General features: G+C 54.1%; 5 protein-coding genes and 1 pseudogene across 14 annotated transcripts in view; 3 read left to right on the top strand and 3 right to left on the bottom strand.

Annotated features, from left to right (window-relative positions):
* Nucleotides 1-22,818, bottom strand: part of MHCY15 (major histocompatibility complex Y, class I heavy chain 15) — a 295,994-nt gene that overhangs the window by 227,875 nt on the left and 45,301 nt on the right.
* MHCY4 (major histocompatibility complex Y, class I heavy chain 4) overlaps nucleotides 1-22,818 on the bottom strand; it is a 311,182-nt gene that overhangs the window by 194,907 nt on the left and 93,457 nt on the right. The window lies entirely within an intron of this gene.
* Nucleotides 1-22,818, top strand: part of LOC124417249 (C-type lectin domain family 2 member I-like) — a 246,597-nt gene that overhangs the window by 183,185 nt on the left and 40,594 nt on the right. The window lies entirely within an intron of this gene.
* On the top strand, nucleotides 61-6,285 carry MHCY2B2 (major histocompatibility complex Y, class II beta 2). Of its 7 annotated transcripts, none has more exons than XM_040648595.1 (6): nucleotides 61-1,033; nucleotides 1,266-1,535; nucleotides 1,645-1,923; nucleotides 2,007-2,117; nucleotides 2,205-2,228; nucleotides 2,316-2,542. In XM_040648595.1, exons 1-6 carry the CDS (start codon nucleotides 862-864, stop codon nucleotides 2,327-2,329), a joined length of 870 nt encoding a protein of 289 aa, XP_040504529.1. In that variant the 5' UTR covers nucleotides 61-861; the 3' UTR covers nucleotides 2,330-2,542. The 7 variants fall into 7 exon arrangements, 6 of the variants coding, with proteins under 6 accessions (XP_040504529.1, XP_015157613.1, XP_040504528.1 ...); NM_001393722.2 differs by having other exon boundaries at nucleotides 824-1,033; nucleotides 2,199-2,228; nucleotides 2,316-2,536; XR_003077950.2 differs by having other exon boundaries at nucleotides 2,007-2,228.
* Nucleotides 6,420-18,016, bottom strand: ZNFY2 (MHCY region zinc finger protein 2). Of its 4 annotated transcripts, none has more exons than XM_025155834.3 (5): nucleotides 17,796-18,000; nucleotides 9,574-9,656; nucleotides 9,270-9,396; nucleotides 8,539-8,637; nucleotides 6,420-8,430 (listed from the first exon to the last, which is right to left on the bottom strand). In XM_025155834.3, the coding sequence occupies exons 2-5, from the start codon at nucleotides 9,595-9,597 to the stop codon at nucleotides 7,256-7,258; spliced, it is 1,425 nt and encodes a 474-aa protein (XP_025011602.1). In that variant the 5' UTR covers nucleotides 9,598-9,656; nucleotides 17,796-18,000; the 3' UTR covers nucleotides 6,420-7,255. The 4 variants fall into 4 exon arrangements, with proteins under 4 accessions (XP_025011602.1, NP_001380650.1, XP_040504509.1 ...); NM_001393721.2 differs by having other exon boundaries at nucleotides 6,420-8,433; XM_040648575.2 differs by lacking the exon at nucleotides 9,270-9,396 and having other exon boundaries at nucleotides 17,796-18,016.
* Nucleotides 20,743-21,090, top strand: YLEC3P (c-type lectin like 3, MHCY region pseudogene; annotated as a pseudogene).

Below are 22,818 nucleotides of genomic sequence, written 5' to 3' on the forward strand. Positions count from 1 at the left end.
TGTGTGGCTGTGTGAGCCACCTGCCAGGTTAAACCACCACAGGAGGGTCCCTTGGGAGTCATTCCTGAAGGGTAAAGGTGTCCAGGAAGGCTGGACACTTCTCATGAGGGAATTCTCAAAGGCACAGGAGCAGACCCAGCCAGCATGTGTTCATGAAAGGCAGGTCCTGCCCTTTGGTCACAGCAACCCCAGGCATCACGAAAGGTTTTGGGGCAGAGTGGCTGGAAAGCCGAGCAGAGGAAACAAACCTGGGGGTTTTGGTCTGTAGCCAGCTGAACGTGAGCCAGCAGTGTGCCCAGGAGGACAAAAGGCCGGTGGCATTCTGAATGGACACCTGCCCTTGGGTGCTGGAGCAGAGGTGCTGAGAAACGGGTGAGCATGGTGAGAGCACTGGATGATCACGGGTTCACTGTGAATGGACCGTGGGGATTGCGGATCAAAAGGGGGAGCATGGAGTGGGCAAGAGGGCCCTGGAACAAATAGCGGGTGACGGTGAGAAGACTATGGGCAGGCAGTGGCATTTCTATCAGGTGACCGTGTGGAGATGGCAGGAGTAATATAAGGAGAACGCGGTGTGAGAATTGGGATGGTAAAGAGGTGACCACGGCGTGAGTATGGTGAAACTACGGGGTGACCACTGGATGAGCATGGCAATGTCATGGAGGGACCACGGGGCCATCCGTGGGGCTCAGGCAGTGGGTGGAGCCCTGTGAGTGACACGGCTGTTCCCAGGCAGAGCAGCAGCACCGAGCATTCCTCCAGACCTCAGAGCAGACAGACAGGCGGATGCCACACGGGACAGTGCTATCATGCCACGGCTGATCGGGGTACCCGCAACGGAGATCTGCCTGGAGACGGGTGATGCCGCCCAGCCCAGGCACTCACTGCTCCAGAGCAGCGGCGCGGGCTGCCGGCACCCTTCCTCCTCCTCCGGCAGCAGCCATGGGGAGCGGCCGTGTCCTGGTGGCCGGGGCCGTGCTGGTGGCACTGGTGGCGCTGGGAGCACGGCTGGCCGCCGGCACGCGGCCCTCGGGTGAGCTCGGAGTCCCGGTGTGGGGATGGTGCAGGGTGGTCCCTCCCGGTGTCTCCCGGCGCCCACCCCAGCCCCGTGCGCAGCGCTCGGAGCTCCGCGGCTCAGGATGCCGGCGCCAGCGGCTCCGCAGCCGTCGTGGGCGTGGGGGGGCCGGGACGGAGCGCGGACGGGGAGTGGCTTTCGGGTCTGCCGAGGGGCAGCTGGGCTCCCTGACGGTGCCCCCTCCCCGCAGCATTTTTCCAGTGGAGTGCTACAATTGAGTGCCACTTCCTCAACGGCACCGAGCGGGTGAGGTTTCTGGTGAGGCACGTCTACAACCGGCAGCAGTACGTGCACTTCGACAGCGATGTTGGTCTCTTTGTGGCCGATACAGTCCTGGGAGAGCCTTCTGCTAAACTCTTCAACAGCCAGCCGGACGTGCTGGAGAAGAACAGGGCTGCAGTGGAAATGCTCTGCAACTACAACTACGAGATAGTGGCCCCTTTGACGCTGCAGAGGAGAGGTGAGTTCACGCGTCCCCAGAGCTTGTGACAGGCACAGCGCTGATGAGCACACGCGGTGCTCTCACAGCCTGTCCCCAACGCTGTCCCCTCTCTTCCCCCCCCCGGCAGAGCCCAAGGTGAGGATCTCTGCGCTGCAGTCGGGCTCCCTGCCCCAAACCGACCGGCTGGCTTGCTACGTGACGGGCTTCTACCCACCGGAGATCGAGGTGAAGTGGTTCCAGAACGGGCAGGAGGAGACAGAGCGCGTGGTGTCCACGGACGTGATCCAGAACGGGGACTGGACGTACCAGGTGCTGGTGGTGCTGGAGACCAGCCCACGGCACGGGGACAGCTATGTGTGCCAGGTGGAGCACACCAGCCTGCAGCAGCCCATCACCCAGCGCTGGGGTAAGGCCCCCAGCCCCTGTCCAGCTGTGGGAGGAGTGGGAGCGTGGCCTTCAGAACCCAAGCTCCTCTTCCTGTCCCTGCAGAGCCCCCGGGGGATGTGAGCAGGAGCAAGCTGCTGATGGGCGTCGGGGGCTTTGTGCTGGGGCTCGTCTACCTTGCACTGGGGATCTTCTTCTTCCTGTGCAGTAAGAAAGGTGTGTGTTGGGGCAGTGGGGCTGTGGTTGGGGAGGGGGGCTGGTGGTGAACTGTGACCGTGCTGACCTCGTCTTGCTCAGTTTCAGGGCAACCTGATCCAACCAGTCCAGGTAATGTCTCATTCCCCCAGTGACATTACTGTACTCAGAGGAGCCCCAGGCCCGCTGTGGTCCTTATTTCTCCCTCTTTCCTTACAGGGATCCTGAACTAGCAGCTGCCTCACGCGGCTGCTCCACCAGCATGTCCAGCACTCCCCGGCCCCGAGCTTGAGTTTTCTTTGGGGTTGTCACCGTGTTCCCTGCTGCCACTGCAGAGCCTGCTCTGTCCCTTTCTCAATAAGTACTCCCTGAGATGTTGACTCCGTGGTCCTTCCACTTCCTTACCGCGGTCACCCAATTATACCCCCAAGTTCCCAGTACGATCACCCAGTGGTCATCTCTTTGTCACCCCGTCGCAACACCATCTTTGCCCATATGACCCACATGATTACCCATGGTCGCCCCATGGTGGCCAGACTTTCCCCTTCGGATCCCTTCATTCTCAAGCTATTTTCCCACCACGTTTTTTTCCTAGTAACCTCACGGTCATCCAGTGGTGCCACCGTTTCTCAGCACGGCCCACCCGTGGCCTCACCAGGATTATTCCATGGTCATCCTACGGACACCTATTTGTCACCACATCACCACATTCTTACCCACAGTCACCTCGTGCTTGTGTTATGTTTTGGCCGTGACACCTCATGGTCACCCACTGTTCCTGTCACAGTGTCCTGTTTCCACTTCGGACACTGTTTGGTCACGCAAGGATCCCTAGAGACGCCCATGGAGCTCAGCAGTGGGACGGGGCTATAGCGGGGACCAAATGTCAGAGGGAGTCCTGCAAAGCTGCGCTCTGTCTGCAGACGAATGATGCCGCCCAGCCGTGCTGTTCCCTGCCCATTGCTCCCCAGCTCCAAGCTTGCTGGGGAGCACCTCTCCAGTAGGTCAACCCTAGCCTGTATGGATGGAGGCAATTTTTCCTCCCCGGGTGCAGGACCCTATACTTGCTCATCACGTTCTTGTCTGCCAAACCACATCTGGTTAAATGGCAGCACAGACTTCCGGTATGTCAGCCACTCCTCCCAGCATTGTACTTGCTGAGGGTGTACTCTATCCCTTCATCCAGGTCAATGATGAAGATGTTGAGCAAGATTGGACCCAGAAACACTCCCTGGGAAACACTGCTACTTACAGGCCTCCAACCAGAATCTGCACCAATAATCACAACCCTCTGAGCTCTGCCAGTCAGCCAGTTCACGGTCCACCTCACTGTTCTCTCACGCTTCCTAGGAATTATTAACTGGGATCATTCTCCTGGCTGGGTGGCCTATAGAAGACCCTCACCTTAAACGTTGCCCCATAAATCTTACCTGGGGGCTCTCAGCCATGTCATTGGGAACAGCAAGCTTCATGCATCCCAGCCCACCATTACAAACAGCAACGCCATACCGTCTCACTGCCAATCTGTCCTGGAGAGCCCAGAGCCATCCAGTACACATAGTGCGTGTCATAGAACCCTTCCCACCACACCTTGCTTATGCTAATGATGTTCTAGCTCCAAGACCAAGCCAAAAGCTTCCCCCTCCTCCTGCTTACACCTCACGCTGTGTGCATTGCTATAGAAACGTTTACAGGGTGCTCCAGTGTGCCCAACTCCAGGTGGAGCAGATCCAAATGCCTTATGAGCACGCCATGCCTCCAAATTCGGATGGACACCAAGACAAACAAACAAACAAACAGACAAAAAAACCCAATAATGCCTAACAACCGTGCAGATGGAGACCTGGAGAGCTGCTTGTTCACTGTTGAGCTCTGTCTGTGAGGCTGCACCAGCTCTGGGCTGTGCAGAGCTCGCGTGTTACACAGAGGGCATACATTTCTGCTGGGTGGATACAACTGCTGGTTGAACTGGCTGAGTGACAAAGCCCTCCCTGCACACCCTCCCATGCAAGTTTGCGTTAGGAAGGGAGATGGGGCTGTGTGCCAAACTGGCCTTCCCCCAGAAGCATGCAAGGACCTGGAGTCAGACCTTCTTGCACCTTTCCCTGTCCTTCTACCACGTTTTGTCTTTTATTTTAGGAAAATAGGGCCAGAGCAGAAGGAAAACAAAAGCTCCAGGACAACTCAGCTAGTTTACTCTCCTTCCTCACTTTTCCCCTTTCACAATCCACAGAAAGGCCATTAGCCACACAAGGGAAGAAATGATCAGGTGTGTGAGGAGCAGAGCAAACCAAGCTTAACTTCCAAGGCCGGTCTCTTCCACGTGACTGGTCTGAGGTCTAACACAAGGATGAAGGGAAAGCTTGCAGGGAGGATGTCCTCTTCTGCTCGCAGGTCATTTTTAGTCAATCTCCAAGAGACATTTTACTATTCTCCTGACCCTTGTACACGATTCATCAGTGGACCCTGACATTACTGGCAGGAACACGTGCACACAGAACATCCCTACGCAGCTGCACTTTGTTAAGAAACGCCTTCAAAAAGCTGCATGCAGGAAGAGCAGAAGAGAAAACCGGGCGTGGGCAGAGGTCTTCTTCTATTAACAGGAAAAGAGACCAAGAACGTCCCGGATGTAAGTCCCTTTTCCAGAGAGAGTGCCAGTGATGCCACCTCTTTTCCTAACTTTCTGTATGTTGAGAAGCATTAGGGCCTCTGTCATCCTCGGGGTCTCCAGCATCCTCAGGGTCTCTCCAGTGGGGGTTTTCCCATGAAAAATGAGGTGCCGGCCCTCAAAGAAACTCCTCCTGCACGTGAGACAGTTGCAGAGCCTACCTCTCACACACATTAGCCAACTTTTAATAAAGCGGGGGCCCTGGATGAAGCTCTGCCTGCAGTGCAGGCATTTCTAAGGTCTCTGCCCTGAGTGGATCCTCTGCAACTTGATCGGGCTGGAGCTGTGGTTGAAGCTCTTCTTACACCCGGGATAGAGAGAAAGGTCCCACTTGGAGGCTGTGGCAAGCAGCCTCAGGAGAGACCCGAGGCTGACCCCTTGGATTCCGGAGTCGAGGATACAGGGGGTCTGAAGAACGCTCCAGCTGAAAAGGAGATGTTAGCCGCGTACGAGAGGGTAAAGGCTGCTTCCGAAGTAGTTGGTACTCAAACGCAGTACTCCTCCTTCCGCTTGAGCACTTGAGCTAGTGCTCAACTGGATGTGTACAGGAAAGGTTCCCTCCATCCATCGTGCTACTGATGCCGCTTGGAGTAAGTGGGTTGCATAGATTACACAATGAGCCCAAATGGGGAACCTCAGTCGCCCACAAATCTTAGAGGTGATCATGGACTGGCCTGAGGGCAAAAAGTTTGGAACATCGCCAGCAGAACAGGTACTGTGCGCTGAAGAGACTCCGGCATACAACGAATTACCAGAAAATGAAATTAGCCCTCCTCTCTGACGGCTCACGTCGTACCGTGGGGAAGCATCGCAGATGGAAAGCTGCTGTGTCGAGCCCTGCGTGACAAGTTGCGGAGGCCACCGAAGGAAAAGGAGAATCAAGCCAATTTGCAGAGGTGAAGGTTGTCCAACTGGCTTTAGACGTTGCTGAACAGGAGAGGCGGCCAGTGCGTTGCACTGACTCACGGATGGTGGCAAATGCCTTATGGGAAGGTGGGGGGTGGTGGTTACAGCGGTGAGAACAAAACAATTGGCAAAGAAGGGGGAGATCTATTTGAGCTGCTGAGCTGTGGAAAGATATTGCTGCCCGAATAAAGAATATGGTTGTAAAGGCGTGTTCTGTAGATGCTCGTGTACCAAAGAGTCGGGCTACTGAAGAACAACAAAATAATCATCAGATAGATCAAGCCTCTAGACTTAAGGTGTCTCAAATAGACTTGGACTGGCAACACAAGGGTTAATTATAACACAAGGGTAACGGTCCCATGGAACCTCAGACCATCAAGGAAGAGGTGCAACATTTAAGTAGGCTGGGGACTGGGGGCTGACTTAAGTATGGACGCTATTGCACGGGTTATTCCTGACTGTGAAACATGCACTGCAATTAAACGAGCCGACAGGATGAAAACTCTCTGCGGGGAAGGGCAATGGCAGAAGTATGAATATGGGGAGGCGTGGCAGGTTGATTCTATCACCTTGCCACGATCTCACAACGGTAAGCATGAGGTGCTTACCATGGTGGAGGCAACCACTGGGTGGCTTGAAACACATGCAGTACCCCATGCTACCACCCACAACACCAGATTAGGGCTCGAGAAACAAGCCCTGTGGCGACACGGCACTCCGGAAAGAATTGAATCAGACACTCGGACTCATTTCAAAAATTCTCCTCTTAATACTTGAGCATTGAGCGGATTTATCGTATCGCCTATCACGCGCCAGCCTCTGGTAAAATCAAATGGTATGTCGTGTTAAAAACTGTGTCAAAAGCAGCGGGAGGCGGAATATTTAAGCACTGGGAGAAGCATTTGGCAGAAGCCACCTGGTTGGTTAACACTCGAGGATCTATCAGTCGTGATGGGCCTACCCCATCCAGCTCCCTACATAACGTACAGGGAGGTAAGGTCCCTGTAGCACATGCAAAGAGCACGTTGGGAACAGTGGTCTGGGCCTTTCCAGCTTCTGGAAAGGGCAAACATCTCCGTGGAACTGTTTTTGCTCAGGGAGCTGGCTCCGTTTGGTTCGATGTGGGCCCGGGCAGCCTGCTCTGATGACTGGCAACCACGCCCGTGGCAGGGAAGTTGAAACTAGACGATCTCTGAGGTCCTTTTCAACCCAGGCCATTCTATGATTCTATGATTCTTTGTAGAGCACTGGGAGTTAGAGAGTTAATGCTCCGCGTACCTGCTTCTGAGAAGAGAAGAACTACATACCCCAGGGGACTTTGTGTTTCCATTTACAGATCAGAAGTAAAGACGAAAACGGTTTTTACAAACACGAGATATCTCATTTTCCCCTTTCTGCTCGTCCCAGCAGCAAGCGTGCTCGCCTTCAGCATTAGAGTAAGGTCTTCAGCTTTTGAACACTCCCTCTCTCTCTCTCTCTCATTTTTACTAGATTTATTAACTTTGTTTCCAATTATATTGCATTATGCTGTGTTATCTTGCATTCTGATATATTTTCTAGTAAATTAGCTTTCCTCCTCAGATCATTGCCACTGCTTAGATGTCAGGCCCGTCTTCCTACCCTTTTCCCTTTTCCCCTTCCCCCTTTTTCCTTTTCCCATTATCCCTTTTCTGGGGCGTGGGTCCGTGGGTCCTCCTGCTCCATCAGTCACGGAACCAGGCCGAAGCACGCCGTAAACCCTTGCCACGCACTTAATGGACCTCTCTCCTGTGTGGATGCGCTGGTGGCGCTTCAGTACAAAACTGTACTTGAAGCTCATCTCGCACTCGCGACACTTAAAGGGTCTCTCTCCTGTGTGGGTGCGCTGGTGGTAGGTGAGCTGGGATTTGCTTTTGAAGCTCTTTGAACACTCGGGACACTTAAAGGGCCTCTTTTCTGTGTGGATGCGATTGTGGTGCTGTAATTCATAACCAAATTTGAAGCCCTTCCCACACTCAGAGCACTTAAAGGGTCCCACTGCTGTGTGCATGCGCTGGTGGCGCTTCAGTACAAAACTGTACTTGAAGTGCTTCCCACACTCACAGCACTTAAAGGGTCTCTCTCCGGTGTGGATGCGCTGGTGGCAGGTGAGGTGGAAACTGTTTTTGAAGCTCTTTGGACACTCAGGACACTTGAAGGGTCTCTCTCCGGTGTGGATGCGCTGGTGGCGCTGCAGTATGGAACTGTATTTGAAGCCCTTCCCACACTCACAGTACTTAATGGGTTTCTCTCCTTTGTGTATGCGCTGGTGGCCGGTGAGGTGGGAATTGGTTTTGAAGCACTTTGGACAATCAGGGCACTTAAAGGGTCTCTCGTCCGTGTGGATGCGCTGGTGGCAGGTGAGGTGGGATTTCCATTTGAAGCTTTTTGTACAATCCGAACACTTGTACAATCTCTTCACTGAGCGTACACAGTGGTGGTTAAGAAGGACGGAACACCTTTTCAGGCTGTTCCCACACTCAGCGTTTGGGTTCTGCCTTTTCTCCTGACACACTTCCTCGCTCCTTGCACCTTCAGGCTGCTTTTGACCCGTGCTGGAGTCCTGGGGGCTCCTCGCAGTCTCTCCTGGAGGGTTCCCCCGTTGCTGCTTGAGGTGCTCTCCTTGTTCCAGATCCTCCTGGATAGCCTTTCTGATTTCTCCCACAGAGGCAATACCCCACTGCCCTTCAGTCACATCACACTTCTGCAGAACGTCCGGAGCAGCTGCGACCCCATGGCCTGCTGGATGACAGAGAAAATCCAGGAATGACACATCGGGCCTCAACCGCTTCTCGGACAAAGACGGCTCTCGTCAGCCCAACCTCCTCCTGTCCCCCGCCACCTCACCTGGGCTGAGGTCTCCTGCCGTGTCCTCCAGGCCACGCACATCTGGGATCCAGGGCTCTTCCCCTCCCTCGAGCAGGGAGATCATCGCAGGCTTGGGGGCTGGACATGGGGGTTGAATACAGAAACAGTGGATGTGAGAGCATTTCCATCATTCTGGCACAGCTGCTTCTCCAGCAACTCCGCTCTGCGTCCCTCCCAACTTCTGTAACCACACCAAAGGCCCGCATGACACTGGAGCAACACATACTGGCTTGCTTCGAAGCCCAGCATGACCTCTACGTATCTGAAAATTACGCAGCAACAATTTCTCTAACATTCACCTTAGGATTTCTTTTCTCAAATTGTATCTGAGCTGCTCAGTGCCCAAGGCTTCATAAAGGTTTACGGGAATTCCAAGGAAAAAGAAAAAGAAGGTAAATAAATAACCGGGGAGTTGTCGGGTTGCTGGAGCTGGTGCACAATGCAATGCAGCAACACAAAGACAGTTTACAGGAGCCGATCCAACCCCTCCGGGCTGACGCTTGCTTGCCAGCAGCGACTCTGGGTCTTTTCTCACAGTGCTGAGTACGCTAAGCCCTTCTGAAACTCATGCTTATCTGTCTTTCGTTTGTGTTGCAGTTGCGTTGTTCCGTAAGTAACTGCACCGCGATTATTCTACGCCCTGCTTGCAGAGGCTCATTCTGCACAGCCCAAGGAGCCCTAACGAGGAGGAAAGGCAGCAAAGCCCTCACCCAGCGAGGCCACGCATTCGTACGTCTCCAGCATCACGTCCCGGTACAGCACTCGCTGCGCAGGGTCCAGCAGCGCCCACTCCTCCCTGCTGAAATACACGGCCACATCTGCAAAGCTCACGGGCTCCTGCAAGCAAAGAGGCTCCTTGCTGGGAACAGCCAAGGCCCACGGAAGCAGCTGGCAGAGGGGAGAAACTCCAGTCCCGGCGGCTTCTCGGTCCCCAGCACACAAGTGCTGGCTGACGGCACCTCCCTCTCCCCATGCGTTCACATCCCTCGCTTGCCTGCTTCCCCGTGCCCCTACCTGAGATGGATCCTGCGTGGCCATTTGTTGCTCGCCTGCAGACCGGGAGGGTCACAGATAAAAGGCAGAAGGTCCACTGGAGCCTGCCGGGACAAAAGAAATGGCAGCGGAGGTGGGAGGGAGCGCAGCAGTCCCTGCCCAAGACCAGCCCTCCCCAGCCCATTTCGGGGTAAAAGCCACCCGGGACACAGACAAGCAGCACCGCACCCATCTCCAATCTTGTAAACTCACTACTAAATCACTACAGTGTATCTTCGTTATACCAATGAACATATTCCCGCTTCTCCCCTAAGAGTACATATTGTAATTGTATCCATCCATTAGAAATTGGCAAAGTCTGCAAGATGGCATCCAGGGATACCAACTGATCAGAAGAGTCACGGGCTAAACTACAGTCCAAAACACACATGCGAATGGACTCGAGACAATTGTTACAGCTGAGAAACGGGAGCTCGTTACGGACTGTAAAAGAATGAAAGGGGGAAAGGTGTACTGTGCGCAATGGCAAGATAGGACGTTACTCATAAAGCAAGGGAGAACAGAAGCAAACTGGAACGGGGAGCAGAAATTAAAGGAAAAGAAAATAACGATAAGGAATTGTAAACAAATTTCCCAAAGAGGAGTGATGTATCATGGAAAAATAACATTTGTCCTCGACAATCCCAGAGTCACAATTTACAATCAGCCCACTGATATTGTGTTCAGTGTAACTGTAGCACAACAGAAACGAGATAACAGTGCGGGGAAGAAAGGTATTTCAGACCCTCCACAGTCAGCGCCAGCAAGGAAAGGAAAACATACTCCCAGTTCCTTCAGCTCCCAGGGGGATGGTAAGGCCTGAAGGAAGAACAAACAGTGCCTGCAAAGCACTGGGACTGCCCGTCGAAGGAAAAGTAGTATCAGTAAGTGAACAATGACAGCCCGTATAAACATACTAATTCCAGTGGGACTTTAAGGGTCGTTGGCAAATTCTTCTCAAGAAACAAAGGAGCACAAAGTTTAATCTAAACCTGACTGGCTGCTGGAAAGCTGAGCGTGCAACTCAGACAGCACAGAGTTAAGATCACCAACGGAAACAGAGCAAAACGCTGTGCTCCAAATTGCCAATGCCGATTCCCCTCCCTCTGGCAAGACATGCACGTCAGGCATTCACTCTGCAGCCATCGTGCAGGGCTTTTAGCACTTGGAACAGGTGACTTGGGTGCTCATTCCTTCGGTTCGGTTGTTAATCCCAGCCCCCGCAGAAACAAGAAGGCTGCAGCGCGTGCATTTTGCAGAGCACCTACACACGTTTGTCTCGCTCCAATTGATAGGAGGGAGAGGAGGTTCTTTGATATTTCTATACCCGGCGTGAGACTAAGAAACAACAGCTCAAATGTTGGTCCAACCAGTTTATTACCGATCTTGATCAGGGAGATGGGGAAGGGGAGGACGGGCACTATTACGGATTAGGGTGATGGGGAAGGGAAGGCGGGCGACAGAAAAGACAGGAAAGAGGCAAGAATTGCATAAAGCGGGGATAGTCACCACCAGGATCCAGCAGCGGTCCCACTGCACGCCGTTCCGACGGTCCGAGGCAAAAGTGCAGGGGGAGAGCAGCAGCAAGGCAGCAAGAAGCTGCAGGTACCAGGTCGGTCCAGGAAGAAGCCGCAGCGTAAGCACGGGAGGCTGTCAGCATGCAGGCATTCCATAGTGAGGAATCCGATGGCAGACACCTTCCCGGGGTAGAGCAGCAGCAGCAGCAGCAGCAGAGTGGCCGGCCTTAGGCAGCAAGCAGGTAGAGCGCAGAGGAAGCCCGGGAGGGAGAGGCAGGTCGTGAGGCTCCTCATGTCAGAAACCTTCTTGTTCTTCTTCGTGAGGAATCTGTTGTCAGAAACCTCTCCCTGCTTCAGCATGAGGAACCTGTTGTCAGAAACCTAATCTCGTGGTTGTTCGTCCCTTTTTTTTTATCCTTCTTCTGCCAACGTGGCATTCCCGGGTGCTTGGCTAACAGCCATGTGCAGGACCCCCCGAGATGGCTACGTCCCTCGAGATAAGTCCACACAAAAGACTGCTTCCTGGCCATTAAGCTCCGGCTTCTCTCTTCCTCTTCCTCTTCCTCTCCCTCTCCCTGTCACTCTCATCTCTCTCTCCCTCTCATCCCTCTCTCTCTCTCTGGTTGCCCCTGCCCTTGTTCATCTGTGTCTCTCAGACAAAGGATTTCACAACCCTTGCCCAGGATTTGCCTGGACTCGTCCACCTGTGTCCCTCAGCAAGCTTTGAGACCGTGATGCAAAAGAATAATCTCTTACAATGTTTAATGCCAAAAATCACTGATGTGCCACCGTACCCCGTCTCAGCTGCAGCACGTGGGGTGGGATTTCTGAAGTGACCATGCATTTGGAAAAGAATAACTGCTGTCTGTGACTCACAACTGTTTATGCCACACACATGCTCCAACATGACCAACAGATTCACTCCCTAAAGACATGAAATTGCACCAACTTAAGGGAAGATTCTAACCAAGGGAACTTCTTGTCGGATACAGAACAGATGCGGATCTGCTGCTTCGCCAAAAGGAACACGCTCGGCCATCGGGTTGGGGATCATCTCCTTCTCCCACACTGCTCTCCCACGAGGAACGGCCCGACGCCCTCCCCATCCCCAACTTTAGAGGTGGCAGCACCACCGCTATACCGCTCGGCACCAGGAGTAGTACCGGCAGTTTGGAAACAGCCCCTTCTGTGCCCATTCCCCACCAGGCCGCGTTCCGTCCCTCACTTCGACACTTGTCAGCCCTCCCCACGATAGCGCAGCCCCCGCACCTCCCTGTACAGCTGAGGAAATGGCCACCCTGCTGGTCCTGAACTGGGAACCCTGGAGAAGAACCCTTCTGCACAGCGAGGGAAGGCCACGGGCCCGAGTCCCAGGCCCTGGCCCCAGGCCGCTTCCCTGCTGCGCTCCAATTGCTGCCCACACAGCCTCAGCGCATTTAGGGTTTAGAGACTGGGTTCAAGATTAGTGTCAGTCTTAGGGCATATTAGGGTTACCGCTAGGGTTAGGGTTCTGATTAGTTACGGTTATGGTTACGTTCAGGATCACAGAATGTCAGGTACTGGAAGGGATCTCGAAAGACCATCTAGTCCAGACCCCCCGCCAGAGCAAGTAACACCTAGATTAGGACACTGAGGGGCACGTCCAGGCACGTTTTGAATGTCTCCAGACAAGGAGACCCCGCAACCTCTCTGGGCAGCCTGTTCCAGTGTTCTGTTATCCTCACTGTGAAAAACTTCTTTCTCCTATTTATGTGGAACCTCCTAGGTTCCAGCTTGCACCCACCGCCCCGTGTCCTCTCAATGGGAGTCACTGAGACACTGGCGCCAGCCTCCTGACACTCACCCTTCGCATATTTATAAACGTTAATGGGGTCACCCCCCAGTCTCTTCCAAGCTAAAGAGACCCAACTCCCTCACACTTTCCTCATAAGGGAGATGCTCCCCTCCTTTCATCAGCTCGGTCACTGCGCTGGGCTCTCTCAAGCAGTTCCTTGTCCTTCTTGAACCGAGGAGCCCCAGAATCGGACACAGTATGAGACGTGATCTCACCAGGGCAGAGTAGAGGGGGAGAACCTCTCTTGACCTACTAAACACACCCCTTCTAAAAAACCCCAGGAGGCCACTGGCCTTCTTGCCCACAAGGGCGCAGTGCTGCTTTCTTGGTCATCCTGCTGTCCACCAGACCACGACTCTCTGGCTTCTTTCCTTCAGCCAGCTCACAGTCCACCTAACTACCCAACCGTCCAGACCACGCCCCCTCAGGGGGAGACAGCGTCAAACGCTTTACTAAAATCAAGACAGACCTCATCCACTGCTTTACCATCATCTATCCACCTGCTTGCGTCTTCGTAAAAGAATACCAGGTCGGTTAAGCACGACTCCCCCTTGGCGAAGCCATGCCGACTGCCCCTAATGACCCTTTCATCCTCCATATGCCTAGAAACAGCACCAAGGATAAGTTGTTCCATCACCTTTCCAGGGATGGAGGTGAGGCTGACCAGCCTATGCTTCTCCGCGTCCTCCTCCTTGTCCTTTTTGGAGACCGGAGAGACATTTGCTTCCCTCCATCCTCAGGCACCTCTCCCATTCCCCACGATTTACCAAAGATAACGGAGAGCGGCCGACCAAAGACTTCCGCCAGCTCCCTCAGCACCCACGGGTGGTGCATCCCATCAGGACCAAGGGATCAATGCACGTCCACGTTGCTTAAGTGGGCCTTAACCCAGTACTCATCAACCGAGGCAAACTCCCCTTTTACCGTCAAGTACCCTGTCCCACGGGATTTCACCTAGGAATTGTTCAAAAAGGGAAAAGTCGGCCCTACTGAAGTCCAGGGTTCTGACTCTGCTTGGTATTCTGTTCCTGCCACACGAGATCCTGAACTCCGACATCTATTGGTCGCTGCAACCAAGCCTGCCCTCAACCTCCACCGCTTCAACCAGAACCTGCCTTGTCAGTGAGACTAAGAACCAGCAGCACTCCCCTCCTACGTGCCTCATCCACCATTTGCATCAGGAAGTTATCATCAGTGCACCGGAGGAACTTCCTGGACCGCGGAGGGCTGGCTGAGTAGGCCTTCCAGCAACTATCAGGGTAGTTAAAATCCCCCACGACAACCAGGACCTGTGACAGCAAGGCTGCTATCAGCTGCCTGTAGAAGGCCTCATCAACTTCCTCGGCCCGATCCTGTGGCCTGTAATAGATACCCACATCAGTATCACCCACGTCAACCTGCCCCTTAATTCGCACCCTCGAACTCTCAAATCGCTCCTCATCCACCCGGGACAGTACCCAATACATCCTTCTTGCTCTCTCACGTAGAGAGCAATCAGATCGTAATCGCCCGCCCGAACAAGGATTTCTAACTCCTCCTGCACGTTTCCCACGCTGCGTGCATTGGCATACAGACATTTCAGGGAGCAAGCCGAGCACGCTGACCCTCAAGACCACCCGCACGTCACCTCCGCTGACCCCCAAAGCCCTTTAAGACGCCTCTCAGGCCCTCAAGACCACCCCTCACGACCCCCAGGACCCTTGAGGTTGCCCCAGGACTCCCAGACCCTCAAGACTACTCTGCGCAATCCCCCTCTGACCTCCAGGACCCTCAAGGAGCCCTCCCAGGAACCTCAAGACCACCCCCCTGGATCCTCCTCTGGCCCTCGGGGCCCTTCAGGACCCCCCAGACCCTCAAGATCACCACCTGGTTGCCCCCTCTGGCCCCCAGGATCGTTGAGGACCTCCCCAGGAACATCGAGGCTACCCTCCGGACCCTCTCCTGACCCAAGGACCATGAAAGTTTCCCAGCCACACCTTGCAGCGTGCACCCTCTGACCCCCAGGACCCTTGACACCCAGGACCCTTGGGCCCCCCATACCCTTAACACCCTTAAGATGTTCCGAGCTGTGCACCTCCGGGGGCAGCTCTTGTGCCATGGAAGCACAAAGTTCTCCCATGCAGCAGAACGCAGCGCCCCGCAGCCTGTTGGAGCCTGACATGTGGGTGGGACAGATGCTAAAACCTCCTGACATTCAACACTCTTTTCCTTTAAAGGATTTCATGATGCGCTTCCCAGGGCCTGGCAAACTGTTGGACTGGGCTGCACAGGCAGGAAGAAGATGCCCAGTGGACGTGAAGCGGTGGCGCAGCCTTCACCAACTGGTCAGTCTGCCCGTCCAGCTGTCCGGGCCGGGATCTCCCACGGGCTCTACTTGGGATGGGGACCTTCTCCTGGTGCCACAGCCGTGGATTCCCGCGGGCTGCTTGGCTCAGGACAGGTGCTGCACCCTGAGCCCTTTCTGTCCTTCCCCGGGAGAGGCAGCCCCAGCTTTTCTCAGCGCGTCGGGGCACCTTTCCCATTCTCCTCCCTCTTCAGCACAGGTTCGAGCTGCGAGGTGGAGGCTGACGCGCATACCTGAACGGGGACAGGATCGGCTCATCCCTGGGCCACCTACACAAGCACTGGCAGACCCACTTCTTAGAGAATTCTGCTCTCCTCCTGGTGCACAGGTGAAGGACATCACTGGGAAGCTACCTAGCTGGGTATGGCCGACAGACCACAACCCCTTAATGCCCTTCCACACAGGGAGAGGTGATGCGGCCACGCGTGGATCAAGGGCTATCAAAAGGGAAATTCCTCACTCGAGTCCCCCCCTGTGGGACAGGAGCTGGGGGGACGGGGACGGGGACGGGACAGAACCGCCACCACTGGCCCAACACAGCCACTGAGTTTATCATTCCTGTTATTTCTTCTTTTCTTAGTAAACACAGACTGCCTCAGCACACGAGTTCTTTTCTCCTTCCTGATTCTCTCCCTGTCCCACCGGCAGGGGGCAGCGACTCGCAGCTTTCTGGTGCTGAGCTGCCACTAGGTGGATTACAAAACCCAACACTCGGCACGCGGGGCTCGAAGGCTGGAGGTAACACCAGATCTCACCACAGCACCTTCACGCAAAGCATTATGGGTGGAACAGCTCAATACCCGCCCGTCACAGCGTTCATCTCCTTCCTTACTTCTTTCTCTCCAAGGCTGTTTGTTCCTTCCTTCCTTTCAAAGCATTTCCTTCCGAACAGCCACGTTGCCTACCACTTCTGTGTGCCAGCCTGCGCTGCTTTCTGCTGTTACCGCTTTGTACACCGCACACGTGAACATCACAGCAACCACGGGCTTGTTCGCTGCCGGTGCTCAGCGGCACCGTCCTTCTCACCCCTCAGGAACCACACAGCAGAAGCACTTCACACTGTGAGCACTCTGCTCCAGATGACCTACAGCAGCTGTTCACGTTTCAAACGTATTCGAGACGTTCCAAGCACTGCGACCTCAGCGCTGCACCACCTCCACGTCTTCGGATAAGAAGCTCAACAGAAGCAGTGCCCCGAGCACAGCACTGAGGCGGGATGTGGGAGAAGATGGGTGCTACCAATGGGTCCGACCCTCAGCCCCAAACAACCGCAGCATCAGGAAAACACCAACAGTGCGTTGTCAGAAAGGTCTCCCGTGCTCAACGCAGCCGTTGCGACGGGCGCTGCGCTTTCTCCAATCCCTGCGAGCAGCCCCGGAGCTGAAGGGCAGAACCGGCGGTGCGGGTACTAACCCCACAGGGATTCTCCCGGCAACAGGCACAGGGAGCGAAGGAATCACAGAGTCACAGAATCGCAAGGGTGGAAAAGACCTACGCATCATCTAGTCCAACTCTCCTCCCACCACCATTACTGCCGCAAGCCACTAAATCGTATCTCGTAGCACCTCATCCAGACGCCTCCCAAACACTGCCACGGGGATGGCGACTCCCACCATCTGCCTGGCCAGCCATTCCAGTGCCTGACCACCCTCTGAGAGAAGAACTTTTCCTTATACCTAATCTAAATCTCCTCCGGCGCAACTTGCGGCCGTTTCCTCGGGTCCTGTTTGTTGCCTGGGAGAAGAGGCCAAACCCCTCCTCATCGCGACCTCCCATCAGGAAGTTGTAGAGTGCAGTGAAGCCCCCCCTGAGCCTCCTCTTCTCCAGACTGAACAATCACAGCTCCCTCAGCCGCTCCTCAGAAGGCCTGCGCTCCAGGCCCCTCACCAGTTTTGTTGCCCTTCTCTGGACACGTTCCCGGGACTCAGTGGCTTTCTGGCAGCAAGGGGCCCAAAACAGAACACAGTACTCGAGGTGCGGCCCCATCAGTGCTGAGTACAGGGGGACGATCGCCTCCCTGCTCCTGCTGGCCACGCTCTTTCTCACGCACGCCACGATGCCATTGGCCCTCTCGGCCACCTCAGCACACTGTCGGCTCGCGTTCAGCCGAACATCAAGCACCACCCCCGGGTCCCTTTTCCCTTCACAGTCATCCAGCCACTCTGCCCCGAGCCTACGGCGCCGCATGGCGTCACCGCGGCCAAAGTGCAGGACTCAGCACTCGGCCTCGTTGAACCTCACCCCATTCACCTCGGCCCAGCTTACCCGGATCCCTCTGAAGGGCCTCCCTACCCTCACGCAGGTCCACACCACCTCCCAGCTTGCTCTCAGCTGCAAACTTACTGAAAGTACACTCGATCCCCTCGCCTAGGTCATAAAGATATTAAGCAAGATGGGCCCAGTACCGACCCGCGGGAAGGCACAGCTGAGGAACACGGAAAACAAACAGCCTGCGCCACAGCCGGGCCACCGCGAGGGCGGCACGAACAGGCCGAGGCCACTGACATACCGAACGGCGACCGTCCCGCCGGGAACTGCGAGATGCGGGAGAGGATCGCAGCCGTCACCCGAGCGCCACTTCGTCCACGGGGACAGCGGGCAGCGACCGCGAGAAACGCGGCCCTGTGCGGCACCGCCTCCGCTTGAAGAACCGCGCCGCGCCGCGCCGCGCGGACTGCACGGCGCCGCTCTGGGACGCCACACCGATCCGGCGCGCGGGGATGACATCACATCCGGCCTGCAGCGGAAGCAGAGCGCGGGCGGGGGGTGACGGCGAGAAAGTGGTGCCGCGTCCGTGGCCGGGGCTGCGGCGCAGAGCCGGGGAGCGGTGGGTGCCGGGCGGTGGGGCGCGGGACGGCCCGGGGCTGCAGCAGCGCCGCAAGCAATAATGTGATAAGTGATCACATAGAGTGATCACATAGAGAGTGATAAGTGCGGGGCACCTGTTTAACGGCCTGGTAACGGGGCGAGGGTGGTGCCGGCACCACCAGCAGCAGGGCAGGGCTGAAATGTCACACCCCATTAAGGCTACCCGAATAGTGCAAGTGAGTCTGCTGGTTTGCCGTGGCTGCACCCCGGCGGAAGGCTGTGCCAGGAAAAATGTGGAGACCCAGACCGAGGTCCCATGCACACATGAAAGGAAGGCTGCTGCAAAGAAAAAATGTGGAGACTCCGACTGAGGTCCCAAAACACGACGCTAGTGTGCAGGTCTCTGGCTGCAGTGAGTGCCAGAGCCTGGCCTCTGTGCTGGGAGACAGCACTTGTCTGAGATGCGACCGGCTAAATCACTTCCTCAGCCTTGAGGTTGACATGAAGGAGGAGGTGAAAAGGGTGAGGAGCATAAGGGAATGTGAGAGGGAGATTGATTGGTGGTGCCAAGCTCTATCGCCTCAAAATCTTGGCAGCCAGCTGAGGCTCCACGTGGAGCGTGTCACCCCCTGCCACCTTGCAAACAGCTGACAGAGGGGAACCAGCAGGCAGACAGTGTTCCTGTTGCAGTGAACCCCCTGTCCTCTCCTCCCCCTAGCAACTACTGTGAAGAATCGGGGAGTGCAGGGCAGTGGCAAAAGGCCCCTGTTCAGCGATGCAGGTGAGCCCTCCCAGAGATTCCCCTGCTTTCCCAGCTGCCCCTGTGGAACAGCTACAGTGCCCTGCAGGGACAACTGGACAGTGATGGTGATGATGGTTCTTCCCAGTTGGTGGTGTTACCAAAGTCTAAACAGACCTCACATAGCATTAAAATCTTGTCAGCAAAGAAAAAAACAGCAGGTCATTGTCATTGGTGACTCTCTGCTGAAGGGAGCAGAAGGGCCAATATGTAGACCAGACCCTCTAAACAGAGAGATCTGTTGCCTCCTCGGAGCCCAGATTAAAGACCTAAGGAAGAAACTTCCTACCCTAGTTCGGCCCTCAGATTACTATCCCCTATTGTTGTTTCAGATAGGCTGTGATGATATAGGAAGAACTTCCATAAAGACTATGAAAAAGGACTTCAGAGCCTTGGGGCGACAGGTAAAGGGCTCGAGAGCACAAGTTGTGTTCTCCTCTATCCATCCAGTTATAGGGAGTGATGAGGGACTAAATATGATGGGCCAACAGATTGTCTGTCTCCGATGGGCCAACAGATGGGCCTGTCTCCGAGGCTGGTGTGCCAGACAGGGGGTTGGGTTTTTTGACTTCTGCTCTGCTTGCACAAGACCAGGCCTGCTGGCAACTGCAGGCACCACCCTCGCCCCGTTACCAGGCCGTTAACAGGTGCCCCGCACTTATCACTCTCTTCACAGTAATAACAACCCTCCTCACTGTGTAGTCCCGTGAATGGGTGGCTTACGGTTTCTCAGCATTTGAACGGCCCACGTGATTCACACACCCTGACTCCTCCTCTCTGTCCCCGAGGCTTTTTCTAGGCACACAGAATCGCCGAATATCAGGGACTGGGAGGGACCTTGAAGGATTATCTAGTCCAATCACCCAGCCAGAGCAGGAACACCTAGATCAGGTAACACAGGAAAGTGTCCAGGTGGATTTTGAACGTCTCCAGAGAAGGAGACCCCACAACCTCTCTGGTCAGCCTGTTCCAGTGTTCTGTCACCCTCACCATAAAGAATTTTTTTCATCCCAGAGCCATCCAGAATGCACGTGACAGAACACTTCTCACCACACCTCACTTACACTGATGATGCAGTAGCTCCAGGACCAAGCTAAAGATTCTCTTAGCTTAAGATTCTCAAGCACCTTTTGCTTACACCTCCTGCTGTGCGTATTGCTAGAGGAACATTTGCAATGCACTCCAGTGTGCCCAGCTCCCTGTGGAGCAGATCCACAAGCCTCGTCAGCATGCCGTGCCTCCAACTTTGGATGGACAACAAGACAAAAAAACAACAATGCATAACCACCATGCAGAGGTAGACCTGGAGAGCTGCTTGTTCACTGTTGAGCTCTGTCTGTGAGGCTGCACCAGCTCCGCACTGCTCAGAGCTCACGTGTTACACAGAGGGCGTACATTTCTCCTAAAGGTTTCACGATAGCCTCCATCCAACAACCACCAGATGAACCCAGAGATAATCCCACATTCTAGGACGCGTGCTCATATGTACATGCTATGCCTATAAATGTGTAGACACCACTTTCCTTGGTGTGTGAATTAGGAGATACCCCCCTCGCACCCGGCGTCGTAATAAACATATCTGCTTCATAGCCTTACGTGGGTTACAGAGTTTGATTCCGCACATCAAGGGGTATGCCTCAGTGGACTCTCCATTTCTTCTAATAAAATAAGCTGAAGACTCTCCTCCGTCTCTTTTGGGGATCGAGATGATTGAGCATGCTTATTGGAGCAGAAGTTTTCCTAACATCCATGTGATTCTGTCAGATGGTGTCACGGAGTTATCTCTAGATCTATCTGGGTCTGTGACGGGGGGGCAGCAGGCCCACCGGCCTGGAACAGAAAAAAGAAAAGAGAAAAAAAGAAAAGAGAAGAAAAGAAAAGGGTGTCAGTGGTTTTACAGGCCAGTCCGGACCAGTCCCATGAGTAACGAGGAGGCTGACCAGGGAATGTCCTGAGCTGTGCACCTCCAGGAGCAGCTCTTGTGCCATGGAAGCACAAACAAACTGCTTCCATCCTGCTAAACGCAGCGCCTTGCAGCCTGCTGGAGCCTGAGATGTGGGTGGGACAGATGCTAAAACCTCGTGACATTCAACACTCGTGTATTCTCACAATACATGATCCCATGGTTCCTTGCCACTCACCTCTGCTAGCAGTCTTAGGTTCGGAGGGGCTTGCCACCAGTCAGCTTGCCCTTTATAGCATCTACTCACACCCCCATGCCAGGTGTACAAGCCAGACGTCTGGTGAGCATGTCGAGAGGTTCTGCCTGGCACAAATAGTTACAGTCTTTTGGTTTTCTCCCTCCCTGTCTGCCAAACTTGTTTACACCTCCCAAGGGCTTTTGCTAATCGGAGCAAGAATGTCTGCATTTTCTCCCGACGATATACAGATTAAAGGGAGGCAGAAGTAAGGGACCTGGATAAATTAATTGAGGGGGCTTGGAGAGTATATAGAAACAGAGATTGTAACGAAAGAAAGAAACTGGGAAACAGTAGCAGCTGCACTAGAGCAGGGCCTGGAAGGGCCCAGGGAGAGTTCTGCCCCCGGTGGACCGGAAGCCATGTGCAAACAGCAGGGAAATGGGACTTGGGGGAAGAAGGTGGACCAAGCTGAGGGGATCGCAAAAGCTGAATGACAGAACCAGGGACGTTTTACCACAGCAGACCCACTACTAGGGTTAAATTGGTGACATTGCAGTGAGGGAAGCAGGGTAAAGAGGTTTATTTTCTGGTAAATACGGTAAGAGGTAACACCGAATGGGAAACTGGAAAAAGGATGGTGGATCAGGTGGCAGGGATGGTGGCAAAGCGGGCAGCTGAAGGAAAAGAAGTTGTTGAACTGGCTTTAATTCCAGACGGTAAACTCAAAACATCTGAACCGGAGTCGGAACATGTGAAGTATTTTAGTGGGGACAGGAATCTAATTATTGATTTAGAAGGGAAGAGAGCAAGCTGACAGATGGGTGCTTACCCAGGTGGACACGTTGTAGTGCCCTTTAGTATTTTACAGAGATTGGTTCTAAGGGAACATAATAAAACATACTGGGGGAACAGACACTACAAAGTAGTTGTACGAACAGGGTACAGGTGGGGCCTATTAGGAAAGGGAACCTTCCAGGACAACAATGGCAAATCGATTTTTTTTTTTTTTTTTTTTTTTTTGTGGAACTGACAGGAAAAAGGAGGGTTTTGTTATATGCTAGTTCTAACCAATACCTTTTCTGGGTGGCCAGAAGGATTCCCCTGCAGGACCAATAAAGCCAAAGAAGAAACCAAGGTATTGTTGCAGAAGAGTATTCCAAGGTTTGCGGTTCCTGCAATAATATCCTCTGACTGGAAAATTCACTTTATTGCAAAGAGTGTCCAGTGGGTCAGCAAGCTATTGGGAATAGATTGGCAACTGCATACACTGCACAGGCCACATAAGATTGGCAACTGCATACACTGCACAGGCCGCAGATAAGTGGACAGATGGAAAAGATGAACCACCTAATTAAATCAAGGTTGTAAAACTGAAAGTCACCCCTGCAACCCAGGCGGGAAGGTCTGCTCCAGGTGCTGCTAGCGTCCCACACAACAGTCAAAATTAAAGAACAAGCACGGTGGACGCATCATCTAAGAGTCAAGAAGGTTCCTCGAACACGATGGGAATCGAAGACAGCTGGACCTTTAAAAAAACTGCAAATCCAAAGACAGTAATGTGGATTAATTTGATAAGTGCGGCTTTTGATGCAAATGCTTACGTATCTCTTGTGAAAAAACACTGCAAAGTACACTCGTATCAGTAAACTGTTCAGAATGTGGGCAAGCTGACGGTTTTACCTCTCCACTTCTTGGAGTCCCTGATGCATTTAAGGCGAGAAATCAAACTGTTGCAGAGTTTGAGTCACCGTTTTGGTGGGTGATGATCAACGAGAACGTAGATT

The sequence above is a fragment of the Gallus gallus genome, chromosome 16 (genome assembly GCF_016699485.2).
Source record: "Gallus gallus isolate bGalGal1 chromosome 16, bGalGal1.mat.broiler.GRCg7b, whole genome shotgun sequence".
NCBI classification, from domain to species: domain Eukaryota; kingdom Metazoa; phylum Chordata; class Aves; order Galliformes; family Phasianidae; genus Gallus; species Gallus gallus.

Excerpts from the sequence above, each read along its gene's own strand:
- MHCY2B2 (XM_015302127.3), top strand. The coding sequence starts at position 862 with ATGCCGCCCAGCCCAGGCACTCACTGCTCCAGAGCAGCGGCGCGGGCT. Across the intron at positions 1,924-2,006 it reads GCCCATCACCCAGCGCTGGG|AGCCCCCGGGGGATGTGAGC; the intron begins GTAAGGCCCCCA and ends CTGTCCCTGCAG. Across the intron at positions 2,118-2,198 it reads CTTCCTGTGCAGTAAGAAAG|TTTCAGGGCAACCTGATCCA; the intron begins GTGTGTGTTGGG and ends CGTCTTGCTCAG.
- ZNFY2 (XM_040648574.2), bottom strand. The coding sequence starts at position 18,013 with ATGTCATCCCCGCGCGCCGGATCGGTGTGGCGTCCCAGAGCGGCGCCG. Across the intron at positions 9,657-17,795 it reads GGCGGGACGGTCGCCGTTCG|GCTCCAGTGGACCTTCTGCC; the intron begins GTATGTCAGTGG and ends TTGTCCCGGCAG. Across the intron at positions 8,638-9,573 it reads CCACGCAGGATCCATCTCAG|CCCCCAAGCCTGCGATGATC; the intron begins GTAGGGGCACGG and ends CCCCATGTCCAG.